Genomic DNA, 23,001 nt, shown 5'->3' with positions numbered 1-23,001 from the left:
TGTCAACAATGTGATCGAAAAATCACCATACCTAGAAATACTTCCCCAACCAAGCCCATTCAGGAGCAACTACATTGGTGGTATTAGAAAGGGACAATAGGGGTCCGCACATTGATTGCTAATGTGAGTAGCCAAAGCAACAAACTAGACACATATCTCCACTATGATTCTAAAAAGGTGATGGGACACCTGACACATATCTCCATTACAAGCCCACTACTTACACATATGTAAATAGGGAAAGATGACATATAACAAGGGGTTCTAGAAAAACAAGTGAGAGAGAATAGAGAAAACTTGAGTTTTCCTTATAGGGTGCGTAAGCTAGAGGAACTAGGCCATCTCAGACGGCCTTGTAGCTTAGCTTGCATGTGTGTTTCATGCATTTTTTCTTCCTCTACCATCTCATTTCAAGGTCCATTCTCTTTGGATCTCTCATTGTGAGCTTTTCTTTTCCGTTCCCATATTTACAAAAAAGTTGTGACACACATCAAGCCCAATCCAAGCTGGTTTGACTCCCACAATACAAAATAAAATTTTGATAAGTAGATGGCCATATGTAAATTTTCTCCCATACTTAATGTGTAGATATCACATTACTTAATAGACATTTTTTTTCCCAAATCTAGGCCAAATGATTTCTTCCTGATTATTCTATCTTATTCTTGAATGATGTGGCTCTGCTTGTTTGAAATATTTAACTAGGGGGTTCTTCAGTTTTCTCATTTTGATTGTAGTCCTTAGTTCATCTTCTATATGAAAATGTATGTAGGTTGGGTAAGGATTTTCTTGCAAACACAAATTTTGAGCTTTTCTAGTGGGCAGTTTGCCAAGTTGATCAAGCCCCCACTAATGGATTATTAGTAAATTCAGGGCCTTTCTTCTCTCCAGCATCGAAACCATGGGAAGGCCCCTTCCTTTGTGCTAACTATTAGAAGAAGAAAGATGCCATGGAAGAAAAAAGGGCGAGCAAACCTACAGTGATCTCATAGTAATTTGTTTGGCAGCGTGAGCATATTTGGTTTTCCACTTTAAAACTCGAGTTCTACATGTAACTGGAGTTTATAGAAATCGAGTTCAATTAGTGAAGTGCCACGGTGGCACCGGTGATGTGGATTCTAGAAATAAAAAATGCCACTAGGAACTCGAGTTATGTGTAAGGTGAACTCGATTTAAATGACATCGAATTTTGTGTAAATATTTAAAAAGAACATTATCAAACTCGAGTGTCTGTGAATCGCGTTATGAGTAAATTTTTAGAAAGAACGTTATGGAACTAGTCATCTCCCTTTTAGTCACTCTCCCCCCTCCCATCAGTACGGGTTTCTGAGCTACATTTTTGCCTGCTCACCATTGAAATCAAATCCATCTCTCTCTACCTCTCATCTCACCGAAAACCAAAATCCCACTATAGTCACTTAGTCCGTCTCTTCCTTGATCCATCTGATTTAACACCGAAAGGTATGATTCTTAAGTGTAGTGGGTTTCATTTAATTTTATTTGTTAACATTGATGCTAATATGAAGTTGATGATAAAATAAACCATTGACATTGTAGTATTGTTGAAAAACAAAATTTTCAGTTAATTTGGGTGTATTTTATTAAAATTTGGATGTATATGGTTGAAAAATAATTTTTCATATTACTTAGTAACAAATTTTTTATTTAAATAATTATAATTATAATTTGTATGTCTATAACTTGACGTTATGTTGCAGCAGTTTAAATGTATATGGTTATAGTGAAGTTAGTTCAGCATGTTGTTGTGTTAAGCGACACTAGTTATGTTAAATTGGGAAATGAACAATTATGCAAACTAATTACGTGAGATGGAACTTTTACTATTGTTAGATTTTATTCAATATTTGGAATTTAATGGATTCAACATCATAGATAATCAATAGATAAGGTTTGATAACATTAAAAATTAACCCAACAAGACAAAAATATCTAAGTTCTCCTAAAATTCCTTGTGCAAATGACAATGCATAAGAACCTTTGAAAATGTTTAGTGGTAGCTAGCCCTACTGCTTAAGTTACAAAAGTTTAGCTTACATAATCACCTTTCGTTACGTGTTAACAACAACGTCTTAATTTTGTAGGTAGAAACTTTTGAAAATCGTCGTTGCTTGAATATGAAAAGTCTAAAATATCTTTGTCATCATCTAAGTTTGTAATTTCGTTAATGGACTTGATGGCTCGCTTTTGTGCCTTTCCTTTAAAATGTTTAATAGACTTTTGGATTGCATGGAAATGGTCTAGTCGCCTTTGCATTTGATTGTTCTCTCTTTCAAGGTGTGTAAGTACCTTTTTTGATTCCTACCTAGGTAACTCCGCTAAACGTGCTTTTGGAACTCTTAACCCATGCCATTTACAATACACCTCCAACTTACACTATTTCACGTATAGCTTTGACCATGGTTGTTTTTTTGTGGTGGCTTCTATGGTGGTGTTATCTACACCTAGTTGTCTAGGTTTGCCCACCATGATGTATCCGACACTACCAAGTCTATTGTACGTGTATATTGTGGCATTAACAAAATCTTTCTTCTTTCCAACCCATGTTATCGTCAGCCCATAGTAGTTGGTGTATGTCTGTAGTCATGGCTCTGTTAAATTTTTTGATAATGCATGAAGAACTAGATCCAAAATTTATTCTCACTACATGATGTGATTTTAAAGCGTTGGAACACATTTCTACTTCAACCTAATTGCTGGTGGGTTTGAAAGAAACCGTTGAAATGTTTGACGAATTATTACCACATCTTATGGTCATTAGCGCCAAAGTGTTTGTGTGGTCATGTCAATGGAGGCTGGTAAACAATAGTTTTTCTGACCCCTCCCTCCCCCCCTCCCCCCATTTGCAAAATGTTACATTGACTGTTTACGTTGAGTGCAGTAGTTATGAGATGTGACAGGATTGTCATGTTTATCAATAACAACAAATTTTATTGAAGTCTGAACTTTGTCATATTATGTCATGTCACGTGAACATTTAATTCAATTGTCATGTCACACTATGCATCATACTTTAACAGAGACCCATTTATGATGTTTTTATTTAGTGGAATGCATAGGTCATAAGCATGCACCCGTCATCTATCCACACTATTACACGTAAATAATTGAGTTTTTTTTTACCACATGTTCATGTCAGTATTTAATGGAATAAATGTGCTATTACCTTTATTTAAATTTGTGAAGCTTTTTATTATGAATATTTATATTATAGACCAGATTATGCAACTTTGTCTAGATAGATGGTATTTGGTGGAATTGTACGGTATGCAAGCTTTAATGTTGTACTATTAACAGTGTACGTAGATTTACATTATTTACGAACTATTGCAATTGATATGTCATTGCAGGAAAATGTCACTTGATTATTCAATTTACAAGCCCAATGAAGTATTCAAAGCAATGAGTCGTCATTAGGTACTGGAAAATGAGTTTAATTATCTGATTGATCCCAATCTATGAAACAGTAGAGGAATTCACAACATAATGAGGTAGGAGTAGGCTTGGTTTGTTCAACAATAAGAAATATTTCACGAAGAGTTAGTTGGTTATCAGTTGTCACTTGTTAGTGCCTCATCAACTTGCAACTCAAATGCCAATGTACACTATAGATGGACTTCATAGGGCATTAAAAGGTATCAGAGATGAAAACAATCAAATGAAGATATGCCTAAATTGATATTGGACCCAGGTTGAGACTTGTGAATTAGTTGAGTTGCAGTTATACGACCAAGCAAGCTACATGCAATTACTTCTTGTAGATGATATTCACCAGTCAGAGGTGGAGATGTCAGATGAAGAGTAATTATGAGATAAAGTATGGCCACAATTGCTATGTTGTATTTTTATATTTATGATGAACTATTATTCTATTAGAACTATATATGTCACTATTGTATCCATTTAAGGGGACAATGTAAACGTTATTATGTTTGGAACAAATATGCATAATATTATTATTATTATTATTATTATTATTATTATCTTCTTATAGTATTAATTTGTAACAAATATTTAGGAATTACTAATATCGTTGATGACACGTTAAACACTAGATACCACATCATTAGATGCATTACATATGAACGAAAAAACTTCATATTTGTGATTTTGTAAAATGCATGTACGACATATTAAACATTAACAATAAGGCCATTAACTCACACATAATAGAAATTAGAAAATTAACACAAATGATATTAACATAAGGTTACACATAACATAAGATAGTGAGTTAACAAAAAAAAAAAACTTAAACATTACACAAGTTGCACACTCCACATAAGTAAAGCTAAACATTACATAAGATGCACACTTAACATAGATGGTGCAAAATGAAATTGACATAATGACATGTCAACAGCTCCTTCATTCTGATAGGTACGAACGACTCATTCATTTTGATAGGTATGATTCGTAGTTTAAGATGTTGTTTTGCTCACGAGGTGTGAGTTGCGTCTTGGTGGCTGTTGCGAGCTCTTCTACAAGCTGCAACATGTAATATCTGGACCTATGGAGCAACATCAAGTTGTTCTTGCATATTCAGTAGACTACACGTTCATTCGTCGACATTGCGCCTCAGCTTGGTAAGTGAGATACAGTCCACCAAAGGTGCTCCGAGAAATATGACATCATTGTGCAGAGCATTTGACTTGTTAATGCAAAACTTTCACTCACGCCTCAGTCCGGCATAGTATTCTCTTACATTAGAATTCCTCTCCTTTGCATAGTTATTAGGAAAACAGGGTAGTAGCCAATTGCACATTAGCATTGTAAGGTGTGAATGGCAATATGGTTTACGAGTGAGTGCGTTGCAGTGTGTTATGAGTGAGTGAGGGGTAGTCTATAGGGCTGTCTGTAAACCTGCGCCCACCCACCGCCACCGACTGAACCCGACTCACCGCTAATCGAACCAACTTCTCTGGTGGTCGGCAACGGATTTATTTTTCCAAAAATCGAGAGTGGCGGGTCAGATGTCGGTTCTTCTCCTCTCAAATCTGAGCAACCCAAACCAACCAACCCATATGTTTTTCCAGCAAGATGTGGTAGATTTGGCTAGATTTGGGTTATTTTTTGGTTAGATCTTGGCTAGATTCGGCGAGATTTCGCCAGATCTAGCCGAGATCTTGCTGAAAATGACCGAGATCTTGCTAGATTTGGCGAGATCTCACAGAATTTTGACATTTTTTCACCTTTGTTTCACGGGATTTCAACCGGTTTTCAACTTTTTCTAACTAGATTCTCACTATTTTCCAGATCTTTGACCTCGACTAATCCCCCTGACATCTATTGAAGCTTCGACCTACCAGATCCGATCATCCTCTCGGTCGGCAGCAGGTTGGTGGTTGTTCCACTTGATTTGGTCGGGTTGGACGTGGGTTGAGCCCAAACCCAATCCGAATTGACCTATGGATAGGCCTAGAAGTGTGGTTTGTGGAGATGACCTGCATATACATATATATAGGATTAAAACCATTAGTAATAGAAGGGCAATGTATTATCATCACGTTTATCCCATCAAGTTCATAGTAATTGGTTGTTTGTCTCTATCTATTAAAGTTGGATAGTAAAAATGTCTTTGTCATCATTTTGGTTCATTTGGATGTGTTGAATTGGCTGGATATGACGATCCAGAAGGCTAGTACAACAATATGTATAGTTGATTTGCCATTACGCATCAAACTGGCTATTGCAAGAGTTTGTATAATTATCTACGTGCATATGAATAGGTTTGATGTAACACAACAAGCATGCTAGTATATTATAGTTACTTGTGGGTGTCTGGTTGTGTCCAACAATACAAACGCATGCGCAATGATCCATGTGCATTTGATTAATACCTAGCGCTATATATGTTCGATGTATCTCGTCATTGATGCTTGTACACTTCCTTGACATATTCAGATTGTGCATTTTAATGGTTTGTACTCTTGTAGTTGTTGTCTTCATCTAAACAGTTTGGAGTTTAATGATTTTTTAAAGTGTATATAATTACATGTAAGTATTTTCATGTCTAGAGATTTTGTTCATCATCAAACCTAACATTTGCTAAACTTTTTACTTGTTTAAAACATGTAAATATTGTTTTCTTATGCTTATCCCTACACGATCTTTGTATATTTTTCTTATTTAACTAGTGGTATATTGCCATTGTAGAGGCGTGTATGACACCCTTATGAAAGCTGCTGAATTAAGAAATGAAACTTGCATCTTTTCTTAAAATGTAACAGCAACAAGCCCCCGTAAGAGTAAAAATATTTTGTACTTCTACCCCTTGTTGTCTATTTTATGGTTAACTCTAACAAAATTTAGTGTTAAAAAGCTAATCTACCCCTTAGTTGTATGTTTATGAAAGATGGCTGCATTAGTTTTTCAATGTTAAATTCCGTCAGACTTAACACCAAATAGACAGCATGGGAAACACTCTAACTTGAAATAGAGTTATGACTTTGGGAGGTCAAATGTGAAATTTGATAGTTTCATATTTTAAGTATAATTGGTGTAATATTTTAGGATGGAAAATTGTCATTTTCCATCGAATAAAATAAAATCATACCTTGTACCACCAAGATGGCCAATAAATAATTTAGCCAAAAATATGATTCAAACTGGCACATACCATTTTGTCAAAAGAAATTAAAAAAAAAAAAAAAAAAACTCAAACATACCTTTGCCACAACCTAACTTTAAAAGCTTTTAACACTAAACAAAAAATTATAAGTATCAACCTCAAACCAAGTGCTCACGTGCATGCATGCTTAGAGGCTCTCTTTTTTATTTATTTAAATGTAAAAGTTAATAATTTTCAATTATCATAATTCGAGGTTGATGCATTTTTCAGTCACAACAATACTTAGAGGTATTACGAGATTTTTGTGTTTGTAGATGAAATAAGTTTTTGGAATATATGCTTAGAGGCTAGTTTAGAGTTGATGTATCCAAATATTTTCAACGGCAGCATAAAAATGAAAAGGTCCATGCATGATCTAGTGGTTAAATAAGAGAGTCCAAAGAAGGTGTAAATTTAGATGAAAAGTTTTATATGGTTTAAAATCATGAGACACTACCGCGCATCTTTAGTGCGGTGATCACTTAACAAGTATAAGTGTTTGTAGAGTGCAATGCGTAAGGGCTGGGGTTCAAATCTTCAAGAGAGAGTTTCAATCATATATTAGGCTAAAGTAGAATTTTTATCTTGTATAAAAAAAAAAATCATGAAACACAGTACTTAAAATTTTTGTGGGAATATCCATAAAATAAAATAAAAATTCTTGTGCAAATGTCCAATACCAAAAAAAATTCCAAATATACTCCCCATTTTCAGCATAAAAAAATAAAAATATTCCGATATTTTTCTTTTTCTTTTGCACTCACTCATTCACCTAGTTTTGACGACCACACCTCGTTAGAATTCCAACCGTTTATTTGGCTCAATTGATGCATGGAAGAGTTTGTAGTTTAAAGCTTTAGGTTCTAACGAAGGGTTAGTGCAAATTTTAAATTAAGATGAGATGTACTTGATCATAATATGTGGATGTTATTTTCTGACACAGAAAAAAACTCATTCTTAAAAGATAATTGGTTTTCTAAAAGCTTATGAATTAGTCTTAAAAGTCATATTATTTTTAAAATTAAATATATTACTCTGAAAATTACTTTTGTAGCGGTAGCTCTCAACATTTAGCTCATGAGATCATATGTTAAGTCATCATTCATCAAAATTCCAACATGCATTTCAAGTTTTAATTACATGAAATCATGAAAAAAAAAATTAAATCAAATTTGGATTTTTCTTTGATTAATATCATTGAGTACATGTCATCTATGGTAGATATGTTAGCTTTCTTAGCAAAAATATGAGAGTATTTCACATGGAACGATGAGTAATTGGTTAGATGATTGAATTTCCTGATTTAATATATATAATAATTAAAGAGAATAACATTAAACATAAACAGTTTTAGAACAAAAGAGCTTGGCTTTGTGAAAAGCCAGCAGGTTAACCACTACAGGCGGTGGAAAGTCATACAAAATAATATTATTAGTTTACGATGAGATCTCTGTTTCGCTAATGTATCAACACATTGGTTTGCTTCTTTAAACACATGATATAGTCATTTGCACTCGATTCAGAGGAGTAAATTCCTGTAGTGACAGAGTAAGGGCTCCATCATGGAATTAGTAGAATTTTTACTGGTCATCAGCAAACTTATTAAGCATTACGTTGACATGCGAATGGTTTAGCTGTAAGCCAGTAACTATTCAATATACTTATGAAAAATTAATCATAACGTTGCCGAGGTTGAATAGATTTTGAGTTTGATAAATGCAATATTCCTCTTTATTATTGCTGAATATTATTTATTATAGGGAAAGCATTTTTTAACAAAAAGTTAATTGAAAAGAGAAGTGCTACGTCCACAACATTTTTACAACATTTTCACAACAAATCATAGGTGGTTAGTTATTATTGGTTCAAATTTGAACTTAACACTAAGATTACTTTTTTGCCCTAACAATAACAACCAGTAACAACCTGCCACTTAAGATTTGCTGTAAAAATGTTGTAAAAATGTTATGGACATATCATTTCTGTAATTGAAAATGACTGGAATAACAGGAAATAAAAGTACACTCGCAGAACTCTTGGGAGAGTGGAAAGGAATTTAGAGGGGAAACACTTTACCAATGGTTTAACTTGAAAATTGCTCCATTTCAGCACTTATGTTACATATTTTGTTGACATGGTTATTTTTTTTTTGGAATCAATTTGTAAACTTTAGAAATCCTTTCTGTAACCCCAAGTAACATTAGAGGGAAAATTAAGGAAACTATTCCTGCATGTTCGCTCTTGAAAGCAATCAAATTTGTTCATTATTTATTTATTTAATTATGTATTTATCTTTGGCGCATGGCATTAGTAAAATGTTTTCACATCAAACAAAATTTCTTGCCAACTCAATGGGGATTTGCCCTTCACAACGATTAAGAATAAAATTGATTTTATTTTGCCAGTTTTATCTTTTAAAAGATAATTACCATATGCTATTAATTCCATAGTTTGAACCATTTCTCCTTTAAATCCTCAAGCACAAAGTGCATGGGGAGGTATTAATTCAGCTAAAAAGCCCTTTCCTCCCTAAACCCTCAAGTATTTTATTTTGCTAGACGATAGATAATATTGAAATAGTTAATTGTATAAAAAGGATATTGAAGCTATGACAAATATAGTAGACAAAACTATACTTATGCAAAGGGTAATGGTTATCACACAATTACAATTGCACACTCATAGTATACACATTATCACGTGAGCTAAAATCGTGTTTTGGAAACATGATTTTTAGTTAAAATTGTGAAATCACTATTGCAAACTCATCGTACACACACTAACATGTGGGTTAAAATCGTGTTTTGAAACTCGATTTTAGCTAAAATTGTGAAATCATGTTTTCAAAATTAAAATGATTCACTACTTCATAATTTTAACTAAAATAGTGTTTTCAAAACATGATTTTAAAGAATGTGTCTCCGAAATGTATAACAAGATTTTCTCTTATACAAATATAATGCTGCATACAAAGATTTTAAAAACCCAATTCCTTTTAGCCCATCTGTCAAATGATAATAGTGATAAATTCTAGAGAGTTAACCCCATGCATTGTTGGGAGTGATTCAGCTCATCGATCATCTAATGTACACTGTGATATTATAAGTAAAAAGGACACGACGAGTTATGAAGGAAATAGTAATTTATTTGACTACCAACATTAAAAAAAGCCAAACAAGAAGACCCATACTATAGAGAGCAAGCCTAAAGAAGCAATAGGTCCACGTGAAAGAGACACAATAGGTAACACATCAAACACTACATAATTGCAAAAGCCAACGTAATACTAGGTTTTTGGCTCCCCAATTTCCCACTTTTAGGGAGCTTGTGATCAATCATGAAGCACAAAATCTAACTAGAATACACTGGTCCGCTAATACTATGACAGCAAAAGCATAGACTTGAAATACCAACAGCCTTATTTTTTGACACACTTCTTACTATGTTTAGTAGGTAGGTGACGATCAACAATTTTACCATGCATCTCACGTATACATAATTTCTCATAATATGTGAATTTCATGTTGTGAAGATCCCACATGTATGTAAGAGAGATGATATATATGTCTGATGCACAGCATACCTTCTCGAGGCCTTATAGCCAAACTCAATTGGGGGGCACCCATTGCAGCTCAATACCATAGGTCCATGAATCAAAGGAAGATCCAGGCTTCATATTCACCATCGAAGTATAAGCAGTGCACCCTACAGCCCGGATCCTAATCATATGTGAAGTCATGGCAGAATCTTTCAAGTAATGGCAGCAAAGGGTATTCTTACACCCAATTCCCTCCTCCACATTGTCCTCAAACTGCCTACAAAAGCTGGTTGAAGAACAATTCAGGGGTGACAAAAGTATGTGGTCAGAACAATTAAACAACATGACAGTGTTATGAGTTGATATGTTGAAGGGCAAGTTCTCATCAAGCTTTAACCCTTCTGAACTGAAATCAGAAGAATAACATGTGCCTTTCTGTATTGGGGGTGGGCTTATAATGAGCTTATAAGCACTTGGATTAATACTGAGGATCTTGTAGGAAAACCCTGCAGCTGACAAGAACTCAAGAATGCCATTGGTGCAGTAGACTTTATACCTAGGGTCTCCACAGTTGTCATCAGTGCTAAGAGGGTATGGAACATCAATGCTGCCACAGGTAGGGCAAGTATTGTATGCTTCTGACACATGGGTTCCTAAAATGAGAAAAAGAAACACCATAACCATCCTCACTAAAGTGTTCATTGTCAAGACTATAGGGAAAACACTTAAGGGAAGCAAGAAGTTCAAAGAGGAAAGTGTCTATGTATAGAAATTCACAAAGGGCAGTCGTAAGTAAACCTTTGGGGGACCATTAAAATATAAAAATATCAAATAGTACACTATTGAAACCCATAAATCTTGAAATCCAAAGGAAGTGCATTACCACCTGTCCTATGAGTGGTAAGACGCGTGCCCCTCCTTTAGCTTTTATTGGAGAGACTAAGAGCTGCATTGAATATACAACTCCCCCACTTGTAGAGATGATAAAATAATTACCAAGTTCAATGTGACGTTTGAAGCAAACAAGTTAGCTGTTCTACTCATTTACGCACAATTCCTTAGTATTGTATCTCTAAGTACACAATAAAATTTAATCATGTGTTCACATTGATTAATAAATCACATAGTTGAATTTATTCATTCTTGAAAAAAATAATACATTGCTTGCACTGTGTTGGTCAATTCAACCACATAATTGAATTTGATTGAAGAACCTAAGATACAACATCATTGTATCTTTAAGTTCTCAATTAAATTTAATCATATGTCTACATTGGTTAATAAATCAAATAGTTGAATTTATTCATTCTTAGAAAAAATAATACATTACTTGTACTATATTGGTCAATATAACCACATAATTGAATTTGATTGAATAACCTAACATACAACTTCTAAAGAAAATTTTTGCCTACAATTTTATACTAGCCCATACAACAATGATGTATAGAGTCGGTGAATACAAAACTAGATATGCTGTACCTGCCATTTAACTAGAGCCAATGATAAGTCGACAGACATGACTATGGAAAAAGAAAGGAGATGTTTAAAATAAGAACAATCCTTTTACAGGTTAAAAAAGACTTATCATTTGGGCCAACACAAGAGTCACATAATCAACAAGGTAAAAAAAAATGGTGTCCAACATCTTTAAGGTCACCACTAAATGGACCATGATTTCTACTTCAACCCCTTATGAAACCTGAAACAGAAATATCATTGGGACAGGATACCAAATGATATACCTTATAATAGTCTTGATCAAAATTTATGAAAGAGGATGACTAAGCTAGTACAAAAGTGCTCTAAGAAAGAGAACTAAGAAAGTTGGCCAATCAGTCCCCACCACAGTTAATGGCTATCAGATGACACATGTAAAAAAAAAAGTGGGATTTAAGATAACATGATAATATGAGATCCCAATCCCACTTTCCTTGTATAGAGTTTTTAGTTGCCTCCCCATTTCTTAAAGTGGTCTGCATCATATAATATGCTCCGCTCTCTACTCTTTGGGAAGAAAGCTCAGAATTTTATAAACAAATTAACAAATAAGCTTTCTGCTGTTGAGGTTGTGGAGGAGTTGTTTGAAGAGGGTTCTGCAATGCTTGCAGAAAGTTACATTTTTAGTGGCCATTGCCTAACATTATTAGGCTATGCTACTTTCGTAGTTTTAAACTTCTCTGTTATGAAACAGTTCATAGAGCGGGATATTGGCTGCTGCTGTTGTACCAAATATTAATTTTCTCTAGGAAATCGTTAAGTAGGGAAAAATCTTGTATGAGCCCGTCTCACGAAATGCTTTCTTTTTAAGTAAAGAGATGGTAATTTTCATCAACAAAATATAGGGTCTATCCCACACTTGTGGGGCCCACTCCAATGTGAGTAGAGAGTTTTATATTCCCATGCGGGGTAATAAATTGTCCTACTAATATTAGGCCATTAGCTAAAGGCCCAATGAAAAATGGGGAAGGCCCGAAAGAGAAAAGAGGCCCACTCAGGCTAGTCCCATTGAGTCAATAGTCATGCCAAAGAGCTTAGTTCAGACCAACTGCACTCGCTGAGAATAGTTTCACTCAAATTGGCTTACGGAGGATAACTGAGGCATGTAACTGAAAACACACAATACTTGAAAATACGGCACTAGGACCCGAGCCGAACACGCTCCTCAAAGAAATGATAGAAATCACAAGCAGTAACTACAGTGGTAGTATTAGAAGGGGAAAACAGTGGTCTACACATTGATTATAAAGGTGACGAGCCAAAGCAGTGAACTAGACACATATCCCCACTGTGATTCTAAAAATGTGATAGGACACCTAACAAAGCAAGGCCACCATCATTACAAGCCCACTACTTACACTAATATAAATAGGGAAAGATGACACATAATAAGGGTTCTCGAAAAAATGAGGGAGAGAGAACAACAGAGAAAACTTGAGTTTTCTCCATTGCTAAATGCGTAAGCCAAAGGAACTAGGCCATCATGCACTTTTTCTTTCTCTACCATCTCATTTCAAGGTCCATTCTCTTTCAAGCTCTCACTGAGCTATTCTTTTATGTTCCCATGTATACAAATAAGTTGTGACACACAACAAGCCCAATCAGGGAGAAAATATCTCATGCATTAGATATATGCTAGAAGTGTGCACAGTGCGGTCAGTGCAATTTTTAGGCAAAGTTTCCACCACATCGTAGGGGTCAGTTACTACTTTAGTACCTCTGCTCACCATCGTCAAAGGTTAGTTCTCCGGCCTCCATTGGTGAGGTTTTTGAGCACCAGTGCAACTCGGTTCAATTGGTCTTTCTAACCTAAACCCACAGATCAAAACCCATATACCCACAAATCGAAACTCATATCTTCACAACCAAAAATTGAAAACCCACATCCACAAATCTAAAATTCCGCAAAAAGAATCAAAAGTTCAAAACCACAAAAGAAGAGAGTATGGAGCTAATAAAGGAAAAGGAACTGATCTAAGTGCATTCAAAGTCTATATAGTGACCAAGATCCAAGGGGTGGTGGCACCTAATTGAGAGAGAGATAGCGATTGCTAGGATTTAGGTCTGTGAGAGAGATCGTTTGCTGAGTTTGACTGTGAGAAAGCATTTGTTGTTCCCCTGATGGGTTTTATGTTTTATGTTTTGTGTGAGGGAGAGATAGATTGCTAAGCTAATGAACTAAGGCTGAAGACTAAGGCCCCAAGCGCAACCCAAATCAAAAGGAGAAGTTTGAGATAATAGCCGTATGGACCTAACTTATAATCCAAAAAGCAGAAGCCTATGTAGCAAAGTGGTACACCAACCCATAAGCACCAAAATCCTAGCCTCAACACCCTTACTATTATTTCATTCCTTATCTCTTCCGCCACTTATGCTCAAGGTCTGAGCTTTGTCAATTTATCTCATTAAAAAAAATCTACACTTTGTAACTCAACTCTCTCATTAGTTTGTACGTGTTTGAGAAATATATATATAGGTGCGGCTTGGTTCGGTTAGCATCGGAATACAACATCTATCTCTGATGAGCATATCAAACGGACGACAAAATTATCCATCTTCTCCGATTGCTAGCTTCAGTTCAGTTGGTCGGCCTATGAAGTGGTGCGATTCAATCAGTTTTGGGACAAAGGATCAGTGCAGTTCGATGCTTGCACAACCTTAATATGCACCATCCCTCCTACATATATATGTGTGTGTATTACACACAATGTGAGATTCACATATCATGAAAGAGATTATGTACATACAAAATAGGAGAGATAATTATTGATTGTTTACAAATGTTAAATACCTTAAATATTATGTGGAGTATAATACCATGAATTCTTTTTATTTTTTTTGACATGATTGACCTGGTGAGGATGCTTTGTAAATTGAAATCATGATCGCTTGAGGATTGAAGTCACATATAATTGTTGGCCTTGATATTCTATTTCAACAAAGCTCAAAATCCTAGTGGTTCAAAGAAGATAAATGAAACCATATTATAAGTGTTAGGGTCATTTTGTCGTCTCGCCATGCGTTGTGTTTATATGGACTTAGCTTTTGGACCCAGGTTTAAACTGGAGAGCCAGGCCTCCTACTCACATTAACACAAGGAGTGATGATGGCTAACGACATATCTTGGAAGCCATAATAAGCTCACAAACGAATGATTTAATTCCAAAACCCACTAACAACCATGATTTGCTCTAATAGACCATAAAGAGGACAATTTTGGAGAGAGAGAGAGAAAGATTAGTCTATTTCATAAGTGAATTCTTGAGTTAATGCTTCCATTTGCCATGCCTTTATAGAAAAAGAAATGTTAAAAATCATCTTTCAAAGGAGTAAGGATTGTTTTTAATTCCTAGATATTTTTTAAGGATATTGCAACCTTGAATAATAGGTTTCATGAGAGATTGAAACAATATGGATTGATGCCAATCGATCAACATATGTATAAAACTAGAGACCTCATGTGGGAGATTATGAAGTTCTGCCAAGTGGCACATTTCTTAAGACTCTCTCATTTAGGCTTCCATCTCATTAAAATTTGCATTTATGTCAAATTTTTAGTTCATTAAATGTGTTAATGGAGTAAATACACATATTATCTATAAGTGTGCACTAATTATATATATATATATATATATATATATATATATTTTTTTTTTTAAAATTTATATAAGAAAGCAAAAACCTTATGTGGGAGATATACAGTTCTGCTATGTGGCGCTTTGTTAGTAATTTTTCACTTAATTTTCCACCTCACATTCTTTACATATTTTAGATTATGATAAAATTCTATTAGTAGGATATTACTATTTTGATTTTCACTCATTTGGAATATGGGCTCTTCTACTTTATTTTGATTTAATTATTTTTTACTATTTTTTCCTCTCTCTCTTTTTTTTTTTTTTCCTTCCATCATTCCTTATTAAGTTCCATAGGTTTGATCCTGTAGAATCTAGCCCATTTTCTCATTGAGTGAAAGGTACGAAATAAATAAGATTTCTTTTTTATCACAAGTACTATGTGAAATCTTCAGTTTTTTCCTCTTTCTCTATCCCTATCTCGTAAGTACAATGTTTGAATCAATAGACAACATTTTCTTCTGTATCTGTATGAATAGATATTACATTCCAATTCCTTCCTAATACTTCCTAAGGAAAATCCCAAATTGGATCCCAAATTGACAGATTGGTGAGAGCTTATTCATGCAGTGGGTGTTTGGTTTACCACTATCATAATTCAATAACATAAATGTGACATTATAAATTTTCTAAGATATTTCCATAAGCCAATTAAATATTAACATGATATTACAAAAATTCTATACTAACTCCAATGAATTGAAGAAACAAAACCAAGATTAAACAAAAAATCAACTTCTTAGTTACACCACATAGTAACTAATTTCTAATTTATATGACCTTTACTCTATAATCTAAATTCTTCATTCCCTTAATTTAGTATTACATCATTAGTTAAACAAAAAAACCTCTTCATATTATCCCAACACTACTTCATGTTATTACTTAAAAATATTTTGAACATTCTACATAATCTTTTCACGTAGGAGCTTACAATATTATCCACGCATCATGCTGGCCCATTAATAATTTGGGTAAATTGGTAGGGCAAATCCTTCTTAGTTTGTTTCCCTGAAAGATTAACACCCTATGAAGTTACTAAATTCTAGGGATTGTGTTAGTACATTAATGGTGATGGGCAAGCATTTATCGTGGGTTGTATATTTGCTAAAAATCATGGGTGTTACAACAAAATTAAGCCAACTTCACTCTTCACCATGTGCTTGGCTTGCACATGCATCACCATTGGGCTCATGAGTCTTGCAAATGTTCCAAGCCTATTTACAACTTATTTCATTGAGCCCAAGGGTGTATGAAGAAAAACATATAAGCATAGGCCATATGGGAGGTAGAGAAAAATAAGAAAAGTGGGCCCAGGAACATTTGGATAGGAAATTTGCAGTACTGGGGCTCATATTTTTGTCAAAAAAATGGGCCCTACAAGAAGAAATGTCTAAATTCTAAAGCATTGTGTTTCTCTCTCTCTCTCTCTCTCTCTCTCTCTCATGCAAATGGTTTATAGTTATAACTATTTTTTTTAAGAGATAATTACAACATGCTACTAATCCTGCAGCTCGAACCTATTCCCCCTTAAACCCCCAAGCATTTTGTACATAAGAAGATGTCAATTCAACTACAAGACCTTTAGCATAGCTATAACTATTCAATATACTTATGAAAAATTAATCATGATGTTGCTTTAATTGAATAGATTTTGAGTTTGATAAATGCAATATAACTTTCCTCTTTATTATTGCTGAATATTATTTATTATAGGGAAAGTATTTTCTAACCAAAAAAAAAAAAGTCTGGAATAACGGGAAACAAAATACACTCGCAGAACTCTTAGGATCAGAGTGGAAAGGAATTTAGAGGGAAAACACTTTACCTATAGTTTAACTTGAAAATTGCTCCATTTCAGCACTTTTTGCATTACGTATTTTGTTGACATGTTAATATTTTTTTGCAATCTATTTGTAAACTTTAGAATCCATTCTATATAACGCCACATAGCATTAGAGGGAAAATGAAGGGAAATATTCCTGCATGTTCGCTCTTGAAAGCAATCAAATTTGTTCAGCATTATTTATCTATTTATATATTTATCTTTGGACCATGACCTTAGTAAAATGTTTTCACATGAAACAAAATTTCTTGCCAACTCAATGGAAATTTTCCCTTCACAGTGATTAAGAATAAAATTGATTTTATTTTGCCGGTTGATAGATAAAATTGAAACAATTAAATGTATAGAGACGAAATTGAAACTTTGACAAATATAGCGGACCAAAACTATAGTTTTGCAAAGGGTAATAATTTTCACACACTCACCATTTGATGTTAAGGGAGAGGAAAATATTTTTATATTTTATGTTGTTTTCTCTTTACTAGTAGAAATATGATTTATTTGCCTTTTCAAGTTGAGTTCAGATAATTTTCCTATTTGAATTAGGATTTTATTATTTTTATTTTCTAATTAAATTGTTTTTCCTTTCTCTAGTAGAAATAGGTTTATTATTTCTTTTCCTAAAATGAGTAGGTGAAACTCTATTCCTATAAATACTCTTTATATGAGGTGGAATATTATTATGCGGTTATTAATAAAAGTTTGTTTGAGAAGTTTTCTAAATTATTTTGCCTACTAGCCTAGTGTTCTTATAGATTTCGGTTTTGTGGAAGAGTTGTAGTAATTGTGTATTATAAATTCAGCTTCTACACACCTATGCTACATCAGTTGGTATCAAAGCAATGCTAGGTTCCTACCATGGCACAAAAAGGAGTACGTGGGGGAAGACTTGTTGCCATAGATGACAAGTATGAACGCGATGAGGTTTCACACGATGCACAATTAGAGATGTTCTTTTAACGAATGAATGGGTGGTTTGATACGCTTTCAAAGCAACTTGCCCCCTTAGTCGTTGAAAACCAACCTTAAACCTGCCATTCAAATCCATGTTATGTGGAGGAGTTGGAGAATTTTGATGTTGAGGAGGAGGACTACAATATCAAAAAAGAGGATGGATACATTGAAAGAGTTTGTATAGTAAATTAGGATTTTCCACCAATTTATGATGACTATCCTAAAGATTATAGTCAAGGAGACAAGATTGGGCTTGATGAAAAAAAAGTCACACACACACACACACCCGAGGTTCCCCCGTAACTCACACCATTGGTGGAACTTTCAAAATTCAAGAACAAGAGGTTATTGATTTTATTGATTGCAATGATACGTTGATACAATTGGTTTGTTTAGCAGTAGATGAGTTCTCTATTGATGAACGGAGTTTCAATCTAATAAAACTTGAACTTGAACACATTAAATACTTTGATTTCATTGGGGTTGATGAGCTTCTCTCAAATTTTCCTAGTAATACTGTTAGTATTAATTTGGAAAGATTAATAGAAAACATTATTGATCCCTTTTGGGAGGATTTTATTGAACAAGAATTAATAGAGGTCAATAAGAGGCATGAACGAGTGATTTTAAGTAATCTTTGTGGAGGAGGCAATATGAAGTTTATGAATGTGTGAATGGATTCCTTTTTAGTACTTGCTTCATGTATCCCATTATGGCAAAAGAGGTCAAGTATAAAAATTTGTTCATCAAGATTTATTATGAGTGAGAAAAGACTGAAAAGTAACATATTGATTCGTCTTGTCTTACTAAAAAGAATATGATGAAGAGGGCTATTTAGGGTTCCAATAGATCGTGGAAGCTTGCCACCAAAACTAGAGGACAACTTTTCCCCAACCCTAAGAAAATGATGCAGACTGATTAAGAGAGAAGAAAATATTTTAATATTTTATGTTATTTTCTCTTTCCTAGTGGAATTAGATTTATTTGCTTTTTCAAGTTGAGTTAAGATCCTCTTCCTAGAAGCAGAATCTATAACACACAATTACTACAAATTTTCCACAAAATCTAAGTTCTACAAGAACATTATGCTAGTAGGCAAACTAATTGAGAAAACCTCTAAAAAAATTATTAATAACCACATAATAATAATCCACCTCCTATAAAAAGTATTTATAGGAATAAAATTTTCTTACTCCTTTTAGGAAAAAAAAATATTAAACCTATTTCTATTTGAGAAAGGAAAAACAATTTAATTAGGAAAAGAAAGACAATAAAATCCTAATTCAATTGGGAAAAGGATCTTAACTCAACTTGAAAAAACAAATAAATCCTAATTCCACTAGAAAAGAGAAAACAACCTAAAACATTAAAATATTTTATTTTCCTTATCCAATATGCATCACTATTGCACACTCATCATACACGTGCTGACACGTGGGCTAAAATCATGTTTTCAAAACATGGTTTTAGTTAAAATTGTAAAATTACTATTGTAAACTCATCGTACACACTACTATGTAGGCTGAAATCGAGTTTTGAAAACACAAAACTTTAGTTAAAATTGTGAAATCGTGTTTTCAAAATAAGATTTCATCATTTTATAATTCTAACTGAAATAGTGTTTTCAAAACACGATTTCAAAAGAAGTGTATATGAAATGTGCAATAACGAGTGTATCAAGATTTTCTCTTATGTAAATATATAATAGTGCCAAGATGTGAAAAAACCAATTCTTTTAGCCATTTGTCAAATGATAATAGTGATAAAGACTAGATAGTTAACCCCATGCATTGTTGGGATAAATTCAGCGCATCGATCATCTAATGCACACTGTGATATTATAATTGCAAAGTACACGACAAGTTACGAAGGAAATAGTAATTTATTTGACTGCCAACATTAGAAAAGCCAAATCCACGTGATTGAGACTCAACAGGTAACGCATCAAACACTACATAATTGCAAAGGCCAACGTAATACTACGTTTTTGGCTCCCCTATTTCCCACTTTTATGTGGCTTGTGGCCAATCAAGAAGCACAAAATCTAACTAGAAAACATTGGTCCACTAATACTATGACAACAAAAGCATAGAATTAAAATACCAACCACCTTATTTTTAGACACCTCTTACTTTGTTTGGTGAGTCATAATCAATACATATTCTTATCATATGCATCTCATATATACATAATCTTTCTCATAATATGGGAGTTTTATGCTATGAATACCCCACATATTCGTAAGAGAGATAATATATATGTCAGATGCACACATACCTTCTCGAGGTCTTATAGCCAAACTCAATTGGGGGGCACCCATTGAAGCTCAATACCATAAGTCCATGAATCAAAGGAAGATCCAGGCTTCATATTCACCATTGAAGTATAAGCAGTGCACCCTACAGCCCTGATCCTTATCATATGTGAAGTCATGGCAGAATCTTTCAAGTAATGGCAGCAAAGGGTATTCTTACACCCAATTCCCTCCTCCACATTGTCCTCAAACTGTCTACAAAAGCTGGTTGAAGAACAATTCAGAGGAGAGTAAAGAAGGCGGTCAGTGCAATTAAACAACATGACAGTGTTATGAGTTGATATGTTGAAGGGCAAGTTCTCATCAAGCTTTAGCCCTTCTGAACTGAAATCAGAAGAATAACATGTGCCTTTCTGTATTGGTGGTGGGCTTATAATGAGCTTATAAGCACTTGGATTAATACTGAGGATCTTGTAGTAAAACCCTCTAGCTGACAAGAACTCAAGAATGCCATGGTTGCAATAGACTTTATACCTAGGGTCTCCACAGTTGTCATCAGTGCTAAGAGGGTATGGAACATCAATGCTGCCACATTTAGGGCAACAATTGTATGCTTCTGACACATGGGTTACTAAAAAGAGAAAAAGAAACATCCCGACCATCCTCACTAAAGTGTTCATTTTTAAGACTAGGGAAAGCACTTAAGGGAAGCAAGAAGTTCAAAGAGGAAAGGGTCAATATATAGAATCGAAATTCACAAATTAAAGGTCAGTTATGTAAACCTTTGTGGGCCCATTAAAATATAAAAATATCAAATAGTACACTACGGAAACCATTAAATCTGGAAATCCAATGGAGGTGCATTACCACCCTATGAGTGGCAAGATTCGTGCCCCTCCTCCTTCAGCTTTTATTGGAGAGACCAAGAGTTGCATTGAATACAACTCCCCCACTCATAGAGATGATAAACAATTACCAGTCAAACTTGACGTTTGAAGCAAATAAGTTGGGGTAAAACTTAGATACAATTTCGTAGATATTATATGTTATTTAATCATGTATATTTATATTTGCCAATTAATTTTATGGTTGAATTTATTCGTCTTGAAAACAATAATACATTGTCTGCATTATATTGTTCAATACAACCATATACTTGAATTTGATTGAAAAACCTAAGATAGAACATTTAAAGATAATTTTGACCAACAATCTTATTCTAGCCCATACAACCATGATGAGTAGAGTAGGTGAATACAAACTAGATATGCTCTACTTATCATTTAACTAGAGCCAATGATAAGTAGGCAGCCACGTGACTATGGAAAAAGAAAGGAGATGTATAAGATAAGAACAATCCTTTACTTCTTAAAAAAAAAGTCTTACTATTTGGGCCAACACAAAGTGTCACATAATCAACAAGGTCAAAAAAATGGTGTCCAATATATTTATGGTCATCACAAAATGGACCATGATCTCTACTTCGACCCCTTATGAATCTTGAGACAGAAATATCATTGGGACAGGATATCAAATGAAAACCTACCTTATCAAAGTCTTGATCAAAATTTATGAAAGAGGATGACTAAACTAGCTAGTACAAAAGTGCTCTAATTAAGAGAGAGAACTAAGAAAGTTGGCCAATCAGTCCCCACCACATAGTTAATGGCTATCAGATGACATGTTAAAACAGTAGGAATTAAAATAACATGACATCCCAATCCCACTTTCCTTGTATAGAGTTTTTTAGGTGCCTCCCCCATTTCTTAAAGTGGTCTCAAATCATATTATAATGTTGGGGCAGGTTTAAGTGATTTGGCCATTAGGTATCGTATAAGATCTCTTAACATTGGGCATTAAAGTGTAGATATTGCCATGTTCCCAGGTTAATTAATTGAACTTTAATAGCGCATGTTTACAACCAATATAAACATAATGCCATGATGTACTTATAAATCTAGGTCGGCCACATGTCGGCCTATAATGTACTATATTATCTACTAACACAAAATCAAAGCCCAAGTTAAATACAAATGAAATCAATTTTACTTATCTCCTTCACCTTTTGTTGACTTTCTAATATTAACTATCAAACCAAATTTTCAAAAGCTCACAATTTTTCACATCTTTTTACTATATATGTTTTAATTTGATTTTAAATATTAAAAATAGTGCTAAAGTATGTGAGTTTTAATTAGCTCGACTGATAAAATTTCTTATCATTGAATACAGGACATAAGAATAAGATTGAATCCTGCCTACACCCCCCCCCCCCAAAAAAAACTTATTGGTATTTATACCTAATAGTAAAAAGCAATCATCACGAAGCGCATGTCATAGGTTCAAATCAAAAAATTTAAACTATGTTAGTTTAAACTAATTAGAACTCATTGACTTTTTGTATCCCATAGCAAACAAATTTTGACTAAATTAGATTTTATTTTCTCTAAAAAAATTCTAATTAAATTAGTTAACTTCTTTTCTACAAATTTTCTAATTTTAATTTTTATTCATTAATACTTGTTCATTAAAATGTACCATATATAAATATTTTTCATTAAACTTTCACGTGCATTTCATGGATTAGCGACTAGATTTATTTATATCATGAAGTTTTTAACCTCGCATTATGACATTGACTGATTT

The 23,001-nt window shown here is 33.9% G+C and overlaps 2 protein-coding genes across 2 annotated transcripts; both read right to left on the bottom strand.

The window, feature by feature from the left end:
• Nucleotides 1-10,215: 10,215 nt before the first annotated feature.
• On the bottom strand, nt 10,216-10,850 carry LOC142627620 (wall-associated receptor kinase-like 20). The gene has a single exon (XM_075801495.1). The coding sequence runs from the start codon at nt 10,848-10,850 to the stop codon at nt 10,236-10,238; it is 615 nt and encodes a 204-aa protein (XP_075657610.1). The 3' UTR covers nt 10,216-10,235.
• A 9,126-nt stretch (nt 10,851-19,976) lies between these two features.
• LOC142626991 (wall-associated receptor kinase-like 20) lies at nt 19,977-21,032 on the bottom strand. The gene has a single exon (XM_075800759.1). It carries the CDS (start codon nt 21,015-21,017, stop codon nt 20,403-20,405), a length of 615 nt encoding a protein of 204 aa, XP_075656874.1. The 5' UTR covers nt 21,018-21,032; the 3' UTR covers nt 19,977-20,402.
• Between the last annotated feature and the right edge of the window lie 1,969 nt (nt 21,033-23,001).

This window comes from Castanea sativa, chromosome 3, assembly GCF_040712315.1.
Source record: "Castanea sativa cultivar Marrone di Chiusa Pesio chromosome 3, ASM4071231v1".
NCBI lineage: Eukaryota > Viridiplantae > Streptophyta > Magnoliopsida > Fagales > Fagaceae > Castanea > Castanea sativa.
This window is presented reverse-complemented; position numbering and strand designations above follow the sequence as displayed.

Coding starts and splice junctions, on each gene's coding strand:
- LOC142627620 (XM_075801495.1), bottom strand. CDS start 10,850: ATGGTTATGGTGTTTCTTTTTCTCATTTTAGGAACCCATGTGTCAGAA.
- LOC142626991 (XM_075800759.1), bottom strand. CDS start 21,017: ATGGTCGGGATGTTTCTTTTTCTCTTTTTAGTAACCCATGTGTCAGAA.